General features: G+C 39.8%; 1 protein-coding gene across 12 annotated transcripts in view; it reads right to left on the bottom strand.

The window, feature by feature from the left end:
• LOC145539406 (ATPase PAAT-like) overlaps positions 1-18218 on the bottom strand; it is a 28393-nt gene continuing 10175 nt past the window's right edge. For 2 of the 12 annotated variants that reach the window (XM_081573435.1, XM_081573440.1), the window contains exons 2-6: positions 17707-17910; positions 16516-16588; positions 12922-13128; positions 6003-6461; positions 1-1299 (exon numbers count right to left, since the gene is read on the bottom strand). In XM_081573435.1, the coding sequence (XP_081429561.1) occupies positions 6003-6461; positions 12922-13128; positions 16516-16588; positions 17707-17910 (943 nt within the window). In that variant the 3' untranslated portion in view covers positions 1-1299. Of the gene's footprint in view, positions 1300-2664; positions 2818-5974; positions 5980-6002; positions 6462-12921; positions 13129-16515; positions 16589-17706; positions 17911-17998; positions 18102-18218 lie in introns of all 12 variants that reach the window. The other 10 variants (XR_014077772.1, XM_081573433.1, XM_081573441.1 and 7 more) reach the window with 10 other exon arrangements.

Raw genomic sequence — 18218 nt, 5'->3', positions numbered from 1 at the left:
TAGTTTCCAGAGTGGATACATTTATTTTTTCAATGTGAATCATTACCCTTCAACACACATATGATAGTTATAATTTCTAAAAATTAAGTCTGCCTGAGAGAATTGAAATCTCCTTGATTCATGTGCCTCAACCCCTCAGTGCAGATCCTCAGAATTTCATGCTTTAAATATACAGAAAAGGGTTCTGGAAAGAGGAACCTGTACCAGTCCATAAAGGAAAACAGTTCCTTGTATCTTTTGGATTGACTGAGATAAAATAAAACGACTTCTCTCATTTTGCATCAAACACTAGATCTAAAATAACATTCCTAACAAGGAATAGGCTAGCTCTGATTTGTACTTCCCTCTCTACTATGACACTGTACTGAAACCAGTAATATTAACCTCAGTGTAAACTACTTTTGGAGAGGGAAATGGCACCCCACTCCAGTATTCTTGCCTGGAGAACCCCGTGGACAGAGGAGCCTGGTGGGCTGCTGTCCATGGGGTCGCACAGAGTCGGACACGACTGAAGCGACTTAGCATAGCATTAGCAAACTACTTTCACACATGCCAAACACTGTATTTTCCTCATTACCTGAGATAAATAATACAAAAGTAAATTAGTGATTTGAATGAAAGTTTCCAAGTCTTAAGGATCCAATTTTTCAAAAACAATCAATCAGAAAAAGAAAAATTATCAAATACTCTAAGCATTCTTTTTCAGACTCCTGACTGTAAAAAGTCTTTGTATAAAAAAAAGTACTTCAACAAAACACATATACAATACAACTAATGAACTGCTTTAGAAATCCTTAAAATCTTAAACATTTAATCCAGAAGTATACATAAATTTCAGTAAGAGTGAAAAATATTACAAACAAAAATAACTGAAGATCCCACCATGTTAACTTAGTGTACAGTACTGGATTTACAACATGTGCAGGAAAATGAATGCTGAGGTCACTTCACGTAAGTAAGTGGTAATATTTCAAATGACATTAAATAGTTGCTTTAACTCCTGGTGTTTGGCTTTGTAATAAATATGTAATAAATATCTGTAGTACTTTGTACATGTTGAGTGCTTATCTTTCTCCATTTGAAAGTCCTTCTCCAGAGTCATAATGTCTCAGAGGCATCCCAGAGGGTGGGGAGTTGGGACGTTGCAGCAAGTCCATTAACAAAGCAATCTTATTATCTATGTGCTCCTGGAGTTTATATATTCGCTGATCAATGTAGTCTGTAAGTTTCTTTTCCATCAGTTCCATATTTTTAGAAAGAATTTTTTCCAAGTAGGAACAAACAGGTTGCTCTTCTATTCTAAAAATAAATTTTAAAAAATATTATGACAATTTTCCCTAGGATTATAACAAAAACAACCAAAATACACTACAATAAAGTAGCAAATACACATTGCTTTCCAACATGTTTCCAGATTCTAGACACATACAATCTCAAATGCTCAAAGCATTACTATTGCTTCAGTTCTTTAAATATTTAAGCATAAATTGAAATAAGAATATAAAAATGAAGATGACAAAATTTCTACCCTCAAAAACAAGTCTTTAGATACAAAGGGTCTTTCTTTTATGTTTTGCGCTCCAGATCAAAAGCAATCTTGCTTTTTCTTTAAGGTCTTTGTATGTCTTCCAAGTTCTTCCCCAAGCAACCCTACCATTTTAACAGTTTTCTCTTTTCTTCATCCAAACAACCTTCTAAAGCATTGGAAGGACAAGGATAGTGAATTTCAGAGTGTGGTCCACAAAACCCTAGGATCTCCTCATATTTTTCCAGGCATTCCATGAGATCAAAAGTATTTTTATAATAACACTAATAAGTTATCTGAACATGAATTGTATAATAAATGTACAATGAATTATCCAGAGGCCACACCATGTATAATGTCATTACTCTGATAACTAATAGCCACATAGTTGTGTATTCTGTTTCCTAGAATTCTTTAAGGCAGTAGGTTTAGGGTATAGATAAATGTTTTTCTCAGAAGTAACTCAGTTTGTTCTCAGTATTTCTACTGTGGTCTTACTAGCTATATTGAGTTATACATGCTATAAGGCAACATATATGAAACTACAACCCAAAGTCAATACAGTTTTACATACATGTGAAACAATACCATTCTCACAAAACTTTTAAAAAAGAAAATATGGTATTTTTTCAAAACGATATTTGTTACTATGTAATGGGTTTATTGTTATTTCTAAACTAACAAATATTTTTATATAGTCTACATAAATAAAAGTTCTTTAAAGTTCGGTAAAGATAACCCTGTATGCGAGACATCAAAAGAGACACAGATAAATAGAACAGTATTATGGACTCTATGGGAGAGGGCGAGGGCGGGAGGATATGAGAGAATGGCACTGAAGCATGTAAGTTATCATATGTGAAACGAATCGCCAGTCCAGGTTCGATGCATGATACAGGGTGCTCGGGGCTGGTACACCGGGATGACCCAGAGGGATGGGATGGGGAGGGATGTGGGAGGGGGGTTCTGGAAGGGGAAAACATGTACACCCATGGCAGAGTCATGTCAATGTATGGCAAAACAAATACAATATTGTAAAGTTAAAAAATAGATAAATAAGCTAATTAAAAAAAAAAAAGTTCTTTGGAGTGCTCAATTATTTTTAAGAGGGTAAACACCAAAAAGTTTTAGAACCTTACTCTAGAATGTAGTGGTTTCTAGTAGTCATGCATGGATGAGAGAGTTGGACCATAAAGAAGGCTGAGCGCCAAAGAATTGATGCTTTCGAACTGTGGTGCTGGAGAACACTCTTGAGAGTCCCTTGGACAGCAAGGAGATCAAACCAGTCAAACCTAAAGGAAATCAACCCTGAATATTCATTGGAAGGACTGATGCTGAAGCTCCAATACTTTGGCCACCTGATGCGAAGAGCCGACTCATTGGAAAAGACCCTGATGCTGGGGAAGATTGACGGCAGGAGGAGAGGGGGACGACAGAGGATGAGATGGTTGGATGGCATCACTGACTCAATAGACATGAGTTTGAGCGAACTCTGGGAGATGGTGAAGGACAGGGAAGCCTGGCGTGTTGCAGACCATGGGGTCACAAAGAGTCAGACACAACTGAGCGACTGAACAACAACACTCTAGAATATATGAGGAGCTTTTTATTGTTCTCTTTATTTTCAAATAACTATAGATTCGTAGGAAGTTGTAAAGATACTGTATTTGCCCAGTACCTTCACCCAATGGTCCTGGTCTTTACTTCTTACCTAACTATGATATAATATCAAGACCCAATTGATACTATTGACACATCTTTTCATGTGCTTATTTGCTTTGTATGTCTTATCTGGTAAAATGTCTATGCTTTCGCCCATTTTCTAATTGGATTTTTTTTTTTAAATTTTGAATTTTTAGGGCTCTTTCTATATTTTAGATGTAAGTCATCTGTTGGATTTGCAATCTGGATTTGTAATCTTCAATATTTTTTTCCCATTCTGGAATTTGCATTTTATTCCTCCTAAAAGAGTCTTTCACAGAGCAACAGCTTTAACATTTTCATGGAAGTCAAACATTTTTGGTGTCTTATCTAAGAAGTCTTGTATAGGTTCCCAAAGAATGTCTCCTATGGGTTGTTAGAAAACTTTCATAGCTTCATGTTTTACATTTATGTCTCTGATTCATTTTGAGTGAAGTTTTGTATAAGGTACGAGGTTTGGGTCATAGTTCACTTTATGCTCTTTGGATATCCATCTGCTCCAGCACCATGAGTTAAAGAGACTCTTCTTCCTTTACTGAACTGCTGTTGCACCTCTGTCAACACTCAGCTGAGCACATCTGTGGGGGTCTATCCCTGAGCCCTCTATTGGGCTCCACTGACCCCTGTGTCTGCCTCTCTGCCATCACTGCCCTGTCTTGATACCCTCGCTGTAGAAGACTCAACACTGGAAGAGGGATTCCGCTCACTTCATTCTTCTTTCTCAAGGTTGTCTTAGCTATTCTTCCTCTTTTGCTTTTCATAGAAATTTAAAAATAATCCTATTTATAGCTACAAAATATTGTGGTATAATTTTAGTATGTATTGCATTAAACCTTCATATCAACAGGAACAATTGACAACACTATTGTGTTAGAAACTGAATTTGTAATTTAACAGTTACCAGGAAAGAAATATCCAGGCCCAACTGGTTTCATTGGAGACTTCTATCAATATCAAACATTGTACAAAAAAAAAAAATCACATCAATTTTACACAATCTCTTCTAAAATGTAGAACTCAAAAAAAAGTAGAACTCATTTTATGAGACAAGTATTACTCTCATAATGTAAAACCAGACAAAGACAGTAAAAGATAAATACAGACTAGTATCTCCAATGAATTCGATGTAAGAATGCTTGACAAAATATTAGCAAATCAGCTCTAGGATTGTATAAAAAAGAATTAGACCCCACAGTCAAGTGGGATCTATTCTAGGTATGCTAGGCAGGTTCAGTTTTTGAAACTAATGTAATTTACCATATGAAGAGATTACTGAAGAAAATTCATGATCGTATAAATGGCCATAGGAAAAATACTTGACAAAATCCCATATCCCCCTATGATGAAAGAAACTCTGATAAGCAGGAACTAAGAAACACTAAAGCTTCAGAGGCTCTAGGCAATCTGACTTCTCTCCACCTTTTATAGTCTTTGTGTGTTTACTGTATTATATTGAGAGATTTTTATTGTTAATACGGAGGATCTGAGAGAACTGGAGACATTCCAGTTCAGCTGGAATCAGAAAAGTGGAAGTGGAAGTTGCTCAGTCGTGTCTGACTCTTTGCAACCCTATGGACTATACAGTCCATGGAATTCTCCAGGCCAGAATACTGGAGTGAGTAGCCTATCCCTTCTCCAGTGGATCTTCCCAACCCAGGAATTGAACCAGGGTCTCCTGCATTGCAGGCAGATTCTTCACCAACTGAGCTATCAAGAAAGTGCAGCTTTTAAATGTTTAGGTTTTTTTATCTTTGCGTTTTAGTATTTGTTTGTTTTGCCATTTCACAAGTTAACACTGATGAAGACTATCAACAATTAAAAAACACTGTTACCTTTCCTTGTTCTTCCCAAGTAAGAACCACCATTTGTTTCAATAACTTACTAAACTCCTCAAATTTCAATGCTATTAAATACATTAAGAAAATTTCAACCAATACAACGACCTCATTTGAGATGTAAAAAAAGCCTAAATCAAAAGACTGAAATAATAAGGCAAAATGGTTAAGTCAGAACCATGGTTGAAGTCCTGAATTCCCACCTAGTGCAATATTTGGAAACATTCCATCTATCTAAAGGATGGTGTGTGTATGCTCAATCGCATCCAACTCTTTGCAGCCTCATGGACTGTAGCCTGGCAGGCTCCTCTGTCCATGTAATTTTCCAGGCAAGAAGAGTGGAGTGGGTTGCCATTTCCTAGTCCAGGGGATCTTCCCGACTCAGGGATGGAACCTGTGTCTCTTGCGTCTCCTGCACATATTAAACACTTAACTACCCCTCAATCAAAGCAGGAGTGGAAAAAATTGGAATTATGAGATCAGAGGATAAGGGCCTGTACACTATTAACAATTACAAGCTGACAAATGTTTGGATGATTCCAAAATCAGCCCAGGTCACATAGGATCTACAAAGAAAATCCATTGCAATAGTTCACTTCATACAATCAGGCAAACAGTGTACACATCATGGCTACCACAGCTCCTCTCCATTCATACAGGTAACTCTCTACTCCAACCCTTGTCTGCTGCTTATACTCCTCCCACCAAATGCCTGAGAAGTGCTCGGCACCTTCAGTTTACACACTTCTTTCAAAGCAACACATTCTACTCCGCAGAATCTTTCTTTCCTCTATTTCTTTCTGTGTCAATGGTGAAATATCAAAGCTCCTACAGTCTCTCCGGAAACAATTTCAGGCAGAAGCTACTGAAACAAATGTCTTTCCTCCCCCTGCCTCCTCTGCCTCCCCAACACCCCATCTCGACCACACTGGTCTCAACACTTATGTGGCTCCCCTAGCACCTCCGCCGGGCTCGGTGATGCTGTCCTGCCACTTGGAGCCGGGGCCCACCCGGAGATGGCTCACCTGACCACACAGATTCTGCAGAAAAGGCAGCAGCTCGGAGTTAGGGATGTGTGAGCTGTCACTTGCTTTCTTTGATAAGAAAGAAGATACTGCATTCTTCAGATCATTCTCAAGAAGAGAACGGCTTTGTGGCACAATTTTACACTCTTGGAGGCTGCTCGTACGTCCTCCACCAGCTGGCTGCGTACTTTTCTCAGTGTTAGCTTCCGAGTCCTCAGTCGCGTTTCCAGAGGTCAACCCAGTTCTGAAAGGAAAAGGCGTGGAGGATGACCTGTCGGAGGCTCCCGGGGTGGACGAGGGCTGCAGTCCCATCGCGTGCTTGTGTCCCGTGTTCCCCAGAATCGACCAGAGCTGCTCTCCGACGGCGACACAATTCTAAGGAAGGCAGATAAGGAAACAGCAGGCACATTCATGACAATGACAGCTAACTCTGGAGTGACCTAGAGTCAGGCGAGGTGCCTTCTTCCATCTGAGCCTCAGAACATTCACATGGAGCAGCTACAGCCACTGTCGTAATACTGAGTTGAGGAGAAAAGACTAAAGCTAACCTGGCCAAGGGAACACAGCTAGTCTGTGGCAGACGTAGGACTGGAACCCCGGACACCTAACTCCAGAGTCAGGACTTCTAGTCATGTCAGTGTAGTTTTGCTGAGGAAAATCTTCAAATAAATACAAGCATACTTAGTAAAATTGCACAGGCATATTTTAATGTTTCCACTACAAAGGCCTCTTTAGTCTGTGGTATTTTCTAATGAGTCAAAATAATTGATAATTTTCCTAGAATTAAGAATCAGCTGCCCACTGTCACATATGTAGGCCACCCTCAGTTCAGCTCAGTTCAGTCGCTCAGTCATGTCCGACTCTTTGCGACCCCATGAATTGCAGCATGCCAGGCCTCCCTGTCCATCACCAACTCCCAGAGTTTACCCAAACTCATGTCCATTGAGTTGGTGATGCCATCCAGCCATCTCATCCTCTGTCGTCCCCTTCTCCTCCTGCCCCCAATCCATCCCAGCATCAGGGTCTTTTCCAATGACTCAACTCTTTGCATGAGGTGGCCAAAGTATTGGAGTTTCAGCTTCAACATCACTCCTTCCAATGAACAACCAGGACTGATCTCCTTTAGGATGGACTGGTTGGATCTCCTTGCAGTCCAAGGGACTCTCAAGAGTCTTCTCCAACACCACAGTTCAAGAGCATCAATTCTTTGGCGCTCAGCTTTCTTCACAGTCCAACTCTCACATCCATACATGACTACTGGAAAAACCATCGCCTTGACTAGACAGACCTTTGTTGGCAAAGTAATGTCTCTGCTTTTTAATATGCTGTCTAGGTTGGTCATAACTTTCTTTCCAAGGAGTAAGCATCTTTTAATGTCATTGCTGCAGTCACCATCAGCAGTGATTTTGAAGCCCCAAAAAATAAAGTCTGACACTGTTTCCACTCTTTCCCCATCTATTTCCCATGAAGCGATGAGACCAGATGCCATGATCTTAGTTTTCTGAACGTTGAGCTTTAAGCCAACTTTTCCATTCTCCTCTTTCACTTTCATCAAGAGGCTTTTTAGTTCCTCTTCACTTTCTGCCATAAGGGTGGTGTCATCTGCATATCCGAGGTTATTGACATTTCTCCCGGCAATCTTGATTCCAGCTTGTGCTTCTTCCGGCCAGGCGTTTCTCATGATGTACTCTGCATATAAGTTAAATAAGCAGGGTGACAATATACAGCCTTGACATACTCCTTTTCCTATTTGGAACCAGTCTGTTGTTCCACGTCCAGTTCTAACTGTTGCTTCCTGACCTGCATACAGGTTTCTCAAGAGACAGGTCAGGTGATCTGATATTCCCATCTCCTTAAGAATTTTCCACAGTTTATTGTGATCCACACAGTCAAAGGCTTTGGCATAGTCAATAAAGCAGAAATAGATGTTTTTCTGGAACTCTCTTGTTTTTTCGATGATCCAGCAGATGTTGGCAATTTGATCTCTGGTTCCTCTGCCTTTTCTAAATCCAGCTTGAACATCTGCAAGTTCACAGTTTACGTATTGCTGAAGCCTGGCTTGGAGAATTTTGAGCATTACTTTACTAGCATGTGAGATGAGTGCAATTGTGCAGTAGCTTGAGCATTCTTTGGCATTGCCTTTCTTCGGGATTGGGATGAAAACTGACCTTTTCCAGTCCTGTGGCCACTGCTGAGTTTTCCATATTTGCTGGCATATCGAGTGCAGCACTTTTTCACAGCTTCATCTTTGAGGATTTGAAATAGCTCAACTGGAATTCCATCACCTCCACTAGCTTTGTTCGTAGTGATGCTTTCTAAGGCCCACTTGACTTCACATTCCAGGAAGTCTGGCTCTAGGTGAGTGATCACATCATCGTGATTATCTGGGTCGTGAAGATCTTTTTTGTACAGTTCTTCTGTGTATTCTTGCCACCTCTTCTTAATATCTTCTGCTTCTGTTAGGTCCATACCATTTCTGTCCTTTATTGAGGATATGCAATTTGTTTTCACTGGAAGATATACTAGATAGTTGCTTGCTTAAAGTTTAATGTTCTACTTATATACTTAAAGTTTGAATACTTCTGTGACATTTTCAATGATTAAAATGAGCTACTTTTGGGCCATGTCTGCCGTAATAATTTATAGGGTAATGATTATGTTTTCTGGCCTCAACTCAACCAGCTAGGCTATATTACTTCCTGAAAAGTCTGGCTCACATTTGTTAGGTTACAGTTTCTTCTAGAGAGGCATGTTCTTGCTATGTTCCTCAATTTTTCCACAAGAGAAAAGCAAAACTACCTCCAGCCTAGCTAACTGTTACATTAGATGGCTCTGCCCTACATTTTAAACCCAGAACTCTACTAGAAATTCTTTTTTATTAACTTACCTGTTTGCTTATTTATTTTCTTGCACTCTACCACACAAGGGATCTTAATTCCACAACCAGGGTTCAAACCCATGCTCCCTGCAGGTGGAAGCTTGTAGTCTGGACCACCAGGGAAGTCCTAGAGATTCTTATTAGGGGATGGATATCATCTCACAGTTAATACTGTTCAATACCTTGTAAGAGAGACTAAGAAAAGTATTATTCAAGATCAGGTGAAGACACTCAAGCCATATATTTTCTGGATATACTAAAAAATGATCCTTGGATAAAATTAGCCCAGAACTCATTCATTTAACAAATATTTACCAGAAATCTACTCTGTGTTAGGTACTGTTTCAGGCCCTGGAAATAAGACAGTGAAAAGTAAACACAAATTTGTATATATACTCCCAGAATTCTGAAAAATTAAATATTTACCTCTGAACATCTTAAAGGATTTGCTTTAACCTTTTAATCACCTTGAAAAAACAAGAACAAAGAGAATCTCTTTATTTTTTAAGATGAACAAGGTAAATAGTGAAAAATCTTGGAATAACTGAATATATTTTCTTTGAGAAAATGGCCCAGAGCTTTCACTCAGATAACTTTAAATGACAAGCATATGCCAGGCACTATGAGACAGAATTCTTACTCAATGATTCTAAACTGCTGAAGCAAAAACAAATCAAAGTCAGCACATGTGAACTCCAAATACAAGGAAATAAGAAACCACTTTAATAAAACTTTTCAGGAAACAAGGAAGCAGGAGGCACAGGTGAAGCAAGGAGAGGCCAGGAGGCTGCTCCCAGGGCCTTCCTCTCCCCTCAGGACAGGTCCCACCCCAGTGAACGTGGGGAGGCTCTCGACAGTGTGTGTGGTTACACCCCTTCCACAGAAGGAGGGTCTCTGATGACAGAACACCCCCACTCTACACTCAGCAGATGCAGAGCTTATGTGACACTTCTCAGAAAGACAGTCCATGGATTAGTTTGCAAACAAAAGCAATCCCAGAGAACCAGGTATATCCCGTGAGAATCATTCCGTAAGTATAGTCTTTCCATAGAAATAGGATATTTATGAGCATGTTTAAAAGAAGATTTCACAGGATCATCTCCTTTCTTCCCCAGGGTGTTTCCCAAATGCCCCCACAGGTAAGGATTTAGCATATGCATATAAGGGGAAACAGGTTACAACACATGTACTGCTGGTTGGAGGACTTGCATTTCTGGATGAGACAAAGCTACAAAGACACACACCAAGCTTGACAGTAAGATAAGAGTTGGGCAAGCACTCTTATGATTTACCTAACACACTTGTGAACTGACATAAATTCAAGATGAAGACAGCATATTGTTTTGGGAATTACATAAACAAGCAAAAAAAACCCCTTAAAGACATGACCAAAAAAACACCTGAAACTTTGGCATCATTTCTTTTACAAAGACAAGTTTTTAAAACATAAATATCAGTCATGAACTGATTTTTTTAAAATTCATTAACCCTCTTCAATGTTTCCAAAATCTTTCACACACACAAAGTTTCTTCTGTTTTTAAATTTTTAATCTCTATGTCCACTAGATCTTTCCCCTTAAGCATTTGTTCTTAAAATACACTATGCATAGGGCTCATCTCGTGTTGCTGGTTAGAAATAGCTGAGTCCTGGATCATACGCTCAGGATTTAGGTCACAAGTGAGGGCCAGTGTTCTGTCTTTATAAGCATTCCAAGGGATTCTGATACAGGCAGATTCCTTATCTCTAGCCTTCTTGAAACAACCCACTTTAACCTGGCTACCTCCACATTCCAACGACTCATTTACTATCTAATCCTCAGAATCTGGTTTCCATCTCCTCGCTATACAAGCTGACCCATTAAGGATCTGCAAAAGAAGCTGAGTTGATAATCAAGGAACATATACATTAGAGTCATAAATATGACAGATCAAATTTCTGTTTGCACAAAGCTTATATTTTAATGAGATAAACAGAGCAATATATATACCTGTATATATGTGTGTGTATATATAAAACAACAAAAATAATGAAGAAAGCCATGATGAAAATATGATACAGATAGTGCAGGAAAGTCTAATCTAACAGCGTGGTTGGCGAAGGTCTCGCTCAAGATGGAACATTTAAGATGAGGCTGAAAGAACAAGAAAAGGGCAGACTTGCTAAGATCGGGAAGAGGGGATTCCGGCCAAAGAGACAGTTAAAGAGTGCAGAGGTCCTGAGGTGGGAGCACAGGTGGATATTTGGGGAACACACACCTCAGAATGTCTAGAGACGAGCATCTGAGGAGGTGCGACAGGAGATGGTGTAGAGAAGGGAACGAGATGACAGGGTGAGGAATCTGGATTAACTGTGGTGTGAGGGGAAGCAGTTCGGGGACGTTACACAGGGGAAGTCGAGTCTGATGGACCCTCTGAGATCATTCTGGTTGCTCTGTGGAAAGGGAGCGCTGGAGCAGGAGCATCCGTTAGGAACGGCCTGAGCTATGCAGGTGAGATCACTGTACCAGAGAACGAAGAGGACGGACTCTGTTCCTTTTGAAGCTCTCCTTTCCGAGGTTTCCAAGATCATCACCAGCTCTCCTGTTCTCCTGTGTCTGCCTGTCCCTCCAGTGATACTCCTACTAAATTAATGATGGCAAATCTCACAGAAGTTATATGACTTTTTTATTTGTATTATTTAATTTAAACTTTCACATTCATCCTATGATCTCAGCAGCATTGCTAGATTGTAAACAATTACCATTTAACATGAAGAAATTTATCCTTAAATAGAGGAAGCAACGCTAAACAACATAGAACTAACACTGTCAGCGTTGAATCCAGGTTTCCTGACATCACATCTCTGCTACTCTAAACAGTGGCTCCTGCTCTCTGGCTCCTCGTCCCTCTCCCTGTGCTCTGAGAAAACACAGCTGCTCGCCCAGGGTCTTCCTTCCTGGCTCCGGTCGCTCCCTTCATCACCTTCCCTGTCATCTACTAGGGCTGCTCCCGCCTGTCCGTGTTTCCGAAGGCTCACAACGTCACCCCAGGGAACATAGTATTGACATCGAAAACTCAATACTCCCATATTAAACTACTTTTTTCCCTCGAAGTAACACCCTCCCTTGCGTTCCCTGAGTATTATTGGCATCGCCATCTTCAAAACTTTAGTTTCACGTTTGATTCTATTTTTCTCCCCCAAACCCCACACTAATTATTGTCAAGTCCCAATGGTCCCACTGTTGTACCATCTCACAAACCAGCACTAGGTTCCTCCTTCAAGTTTAGACCCTCCTTAACCCTCATCTGGACGAGAAATAACAGATGCTTTCCTTCCCGTAGCCTCACTTTCTACTGACTCCTCATCTTACACATAATAGTGGATCAGAGTTAATCACAACATATGTAAAAAATGCCCACAAGCTTCATAACAGCATTCAAAATCCTCCATGATCCAGCCCTAGTCTACCTGGGGCTTCTCCTATCGCTTCTTCACTCCAGAGAAATGAACTTCTATCCATTTCCTAGCTACATTATACTCCTTCCAGCACTGAAGATTTAATCCATACTGTTCTCTATCTCTCAAGTTGCATCCCTCCAAATTCACGTGCCTAACCCCACCTATGCAGTCCCCTATAAGACCACAGAGACCCTTAGGGACAGGCCGTAGACTAATTCACCTTGGAACCTTCTGTAGTAACCAGAACAGAGCATCATTCACGAAGAAGGGGCTAAGTAAATACTTGCTAAATGAATAAATGAGTGAATTCATAGAAAATTATGAAGTCTGTAATAGAAATATTTTATTTGTAAGAGCATAAGGCTACAGAATGTTATTTTTAGAAAAGTTAGTAAAGATAACAGTCACATCAATAATAATAGTTAAATGGAAAAGATTTATGTTATCACATGTCCCAATAAAAAGTTATCATTTAAAGAACTGTAATGGTTTCTGTAAAGAAATCCATTCCTACTCACCTGCTGCTGGAATCTCACCATATTCATCAACTGCTGAGCTCCAGGAGATAACTTTGACCCCATGGACCCCATGATGGTTTGGACTCTCTCCAGGTTTATCCTTGACCCTAGAGCAGGAGAGCCTGCTGAAGAATGTGCCGAGATCGGCCTTACGTGTACCACAACTTTACTGATGAACACACAGTTCTTTTCATCAAAGGAGAGCAGCTATTAAAACAAAAAAGTTCAGCAAAATTAATAGTAATAAAAACAACCATTATTTAAGGTCATTTCTTATTAATACTGAAGTAAGAAAGAAGCATTCGAGAATCTAAAAATTAAATTCAAGTACATTTTTAAGTTGTCTCTAGAACAGTCAAAGCCAAGAAAAGATTCAAAAGAACAAGGAAAATGTAAAAAGTCCTTTTTAAGTAAAAGATGACATATGAATAATGTTTTATTTAATAATGTTTTGTTTAAGGAACTAAAGATAAACTGTATCAATCAGAGATCTTACCATCCTGAAACATGCTATATGTAACACAAAAGAAGACTGTCCAGGGTCCCATGCAAAATGTTTGTGAAGTGCTAAATATAACTCAGTATTTTAGAATTAAAACCATAGGGAATATTAAGGCAACCTAAGAGATCTCAATAGTTTACACATATAAAACTAGTTCATGGTGATTTTCTAATTTGTCAATAGAGTAAATAAAGGTCAAACTTTGAGCCTAGTTCTTCTGGCTTCTGTCCCAGGAGCTATTCAGTGCTTTATGCTGCCTCATCTTGTACATGCTTCTAAACCAAGATGTTTCCTGTGTGTTGTGGGACTGCAAAGTAGCAAAGCGGAAAGCAAACAGGATTTAGAATCAGACAGACCTGAGTTCAGTGAGGGCTGTGCCTGGGTGACCCTGGGCAGATGCCAAACTTGAGTCAGGGGTAAAATCAGTTCACATGGTTGTTATAAGGATTGTGTGTTAAAATGTCCAGTATATATCACTGAGTGAGTGCTCAAAGATATGCATCAGTAACTATCATTTAACTTTCATAAACTATTGAAGGTACTACTGGCCCAGACAAGGCCTTCATACAAACCCAAGGATTTTCCTCAATGAAACTTTCTGCTCTCCCTGGTAATTCCATAGGACAGTTACAAACCCCATTCATCTTCAGAGACAACAAACCCATACATCACACAAAGACACAGGTGAATACAGACCCATGATCTAAAAACTGAGTGTGGCACCAAAGATGTGACTGTCATCAACAAGTAATTACCTCATGAAATGTATACACCCACATTTCAACATGCATATTATGCTTTTCAACCCCCAAGCCTTTCTCACCAGTGAATGTTGTACCTATTTTGCACACTTAATCTACCTGTCTTGCCACTATAGTATCAGCAACATTCCAGTTTATTTCATAACTGCCACTTCCTAAATGCCTAGTACAGCAGCCGGTATGTATAAGCACTCTAATATGTGTTGGATGAATGCATCACTTTATTAAAATGACTTTAGAAGCCATTAGTGTATACACCTAAACAACATCTTGGGATAATCAGTTCCATGCTCCTCTGTAAGTAATAATCAGCACAGAATTTTAGAGATAAGAATAATTCAAGAATTTTCTTTAGTTTCCTATTATTACCCATAAAGTAGGTCTCAAAAGATGAAGAAACTTGCCCAAGGTTAATTTTTTGGTCAGCAAGAGACTTCACTTAATAGTCAGGGCTTACGATTTCCAGCTCAATACCTTTCCTCTAGATCTGATGACATCAGTAAAGTTTTAGTTCAGTTCAGTCACTCAGTCGTGTCCGACTCTTTGCAACCCCATGAATCGCAGCACGCCAGGCCTCCCTGTCCATCACCAACTCCCAGAGTTTACCCAAACCCATGTCCATTGAGTCGGTGATGCCATCCAACCATCTCATCCTCTGTCATCCCCTTCTCCTCCTGCCCCCAATCCTTCCCAGCATCAGGGTCTTTTCCAATGACTCAACTCTTCGCATGAGGTGGCCAAAGTATTGGAGTTTCAGCTTCAACATCAGTCCTTCCAATGAACACCCAGGACTGATCTCCTTTAGGATGGACTGGTTGGATCTCCTTGCAGCCCAAGGGACTCTCAAGAGTCTTCTCCAACACCACAGTTCAAAAGCATCAATTCTTCGGCGGTCAGCTTTCTTTATAGTCCAACTCTCACATCCATACATGACCACTGGAAAAACGATAGCCTTGACTAGACGGACCTTTGTTGGCAAAGTAATGTCTCTGCTTTTAAATATGCTATCTAGGTTGGTCATAACCTTCCTTCCAAGGAGTAAGCATCTTTTAATGTCATTGCTGCAGTCACCATCAGCAGTGATTTTGAAGCCCCAAAAAATAAAGTCTGACACTGTTTCCACTCTTTCCCCATCTATTTCCCATGAAGTGATGGGACCAGATGCCATGATCTTAGTTTTCTGAACGTTGAGCTTTAAGCCAACTTTTTCACTCTCCTCTTTCACTTTCATCAAGAGGCTCTTTAGTTCCTCTTCACTTTCTGCCATAAGGGTGGTGTCATCTGCATATCCGAGGTTATTGACATTTCTCCCGGCAATCTTGATTCCAGCTTGTGCTTCTTCCGGCTAGGCGTTTCTCATGATGTACTCTGCATATAAGTTAAATAAGCAGGGTGACAATATACAGCCTTGACATACTCCTTTTCCTATTTGGAACCAGTCTGTTGTTCCATGTCCAGTTCTAACTGTTGCTTCCTGACCTGCATACAGGTTTCTCAAGAGACAGGTCAGATGGTCTGGTATTCCCATCTCTTTCAGAATTGTCCAGTTTATTGTGATCCACACAGTCAAAGGCTTTGGCATAGTCAATAAAGCAGAAATACATGTTTTTCTGGAACTCTCTTGCTTTTTCGATGACCCAGCGGATGTTGGCAATTTGATCTCTGGTTCCTCTGCCTTTTCTAAATCCAGCTTGAACATCTGGAAGTTCACGGTTCACGTATTGCTGAAGCCTTGCTTGGAGAATTTTGAGCATTACTTTACTAGCGTATGAGATGAGTGTAATTGTACGGCAGTTTGAGCATTTTTTGGCATTGCCTTTCTTTGGGATTGGAATGAAAACTGACCTTTTCCAGTCCTGTGGCCACTGCTGAGTTTTCCAGATTTGCTGGCATATTGAGTGCAGCACTTTCACAGCATCATCTTTGAGGATTTGAAATAGCTCAACTGGAATTCCATCACCTCCATTAGCTTTGTTCGTAGTGATGCTTTCTAAGTTTACCTTAATAAAATTTCTCATGCTGACAACGCCAGTCTAAACTCCTTTAACTTTGTGATGCCCTTGTCTGAAACTTCTCTAATTGTGTCAAACACTGCTATACTAACAAAAGTACATTGACATGACCATAGGAAATAAATGATCAAATTTTAAAAGAAGAATGTTGATAATACTTTAGAAAATAATTTCTTTTTACATGCTTACTAAGTATTTTTGAAATAAAACCAGGGGCCACGATGGACTAACTGCATTACCAATTTTTGGAAATAAATATATCTATATATTAGGAAAGCAACTGTAGTTTTAAATTAGTTAAAATTTAGGAATGACTTACCTTTATTTTACAAGCATGTCTGGAAGACTCCAACTTTAGATATTTTTTGTATAAAGTAATCTTTTCATGTTCACTAAAAATAGAAAAGAACTGATTTATTAAACATTTCATACATTATCACTAAGAAGAGTTATATTTAAAAATAAAGGTTTCCAGGACAATATTTTAATCCTGAGATTCAGTTTTCCTGGTGAGGCATGAACAGTAGAGACTTCCTACTGAATAGCACTAGGTATGAAGACAACATCTGCCACTTACTAATTATAGGAGAAAATTAAATTAGATCTCCAATGTATACTCATGCAGCACTGAGCATATTTTAAAGCTCAACAACATATCTGTCATACACAATACACATAGTACATAAAACAGCTCATACTTTGATTCATATTAAAGAAAGATTAGAACAGAATCTTCATAAGAAATTGGGGGAAAAAAATCAAAAAGTCTAATAACAGGTTCAACTCTTTGCAACCTCATGGACTATACAGTCCATGGAATTCTCCAGGCCAGAATACTGGAGTGGGTAGCCTTTCCCTTCTGCAGGGGATCTTCCCAAACAGGGATCAAACCCACGTCTCCCACATTGCAGGCAGATTCTTTACCAGCTGAGCCACAAGGGAAGGAAATGGCAACCCACTCCAGTATTCTTGCCTGGAGAATCCCAGGGATGGGGGAGCCTAGTGGGTTTCCGTCTATGGGGTCGCACAGAGGTGGACACAACTGAAGCGACTTAGCAGCAGCAGCAATAATAGGTTAAGCTTGCCAGTACGGAAGAGTCTTGAGCTCATGCACTATTTGGTAACAGCATCCTGCAAGAAAATGTTCAAAGTTCCAGGCTGAGTGACAAAGTGATTTTTGGAAAACAGATTCCTTATGAGTTAAAGAAAACAAATAAGAAACTCACCAGAACTTCATTTTCATCAAACTTTTCCCCAAACTAGCTATGATCTTTTACCGATTTCTCTCTCTTTCATTAGCTCTCCATTTCCACATTCATACACACAATTAAGCTGCTCTAGACTGTCTTTAAGATCCCCAAAGGTCTAAACTTCTACGTCTGCTGGTATGCTTTTATCTTCTCTCTCCTAGTGTTTAGCACCAATGTCAAAGAATCAACAAATACTGCAAAAGCTCAAGAAAATAAAACACTACTTCAGAAGAACGCTTCCACATGAATAAATCACAAACCTGTTATCCAGAACATTACAAACATTCTTTCCCCTACTGGTTCCACAGTACTCCTCTCCTAAGTACACTTCCATATTTCTTGCTGAACTTAAAATGCCAATAGAAATGATTTCTTCACCTCCATGAGGGTCACATCTCAGGTGAAGGAAGCAGGGTTTTTCATCTTGGCTGTTCAGGTTCCTTTTCAAAATCACCAGATCCTGGCTGAAAAGAAAATGAAGACTATTATGTAGTATTATAGTGCTTCTCTGGTGGCTCAGATGGTCAAGAATCTGCCTGTGATGCAGGATACCTAGATTCCATCCTTGGGTTGGCAAGATCCCCTGGAGAAGGGAATGGCAACTCACTCCAATATCCTTGCCTGGAAAATCCCATGGACAGGGGAGCCTGGTGGTCTACAGGCCATGAAGTGACAGAGTTGGACACGATTGACTGAGTGACTAACACACACACAACTCTGAATATTCATTGGAAGGACTGATGCTGAAGCTGAGCTCCAATACTTTGGCCAC

The sequence above is a fragment of the Giraffa tippelskirchi genome, chromosome 2 (genome assembly GCF_054371585.1).
Source record: "Giraffa tippelskirchi isolate mGirTip1 chromosome 2, T2T-mGirTip1v1.2.pri, whole genome shotgun sequence".
Lineage (NCBI taxonomy): Eukaryota > Metazoa > Chordata > Mammalia > Artiodactyla > Giraffidae > Giraffa > Giraffa tippelskirchi.
The sequence above is the reverse complement of the archived record's forward strand: the minus strand, read 5'-3'. Positions and strand labels throughout refer to the sequence as shown.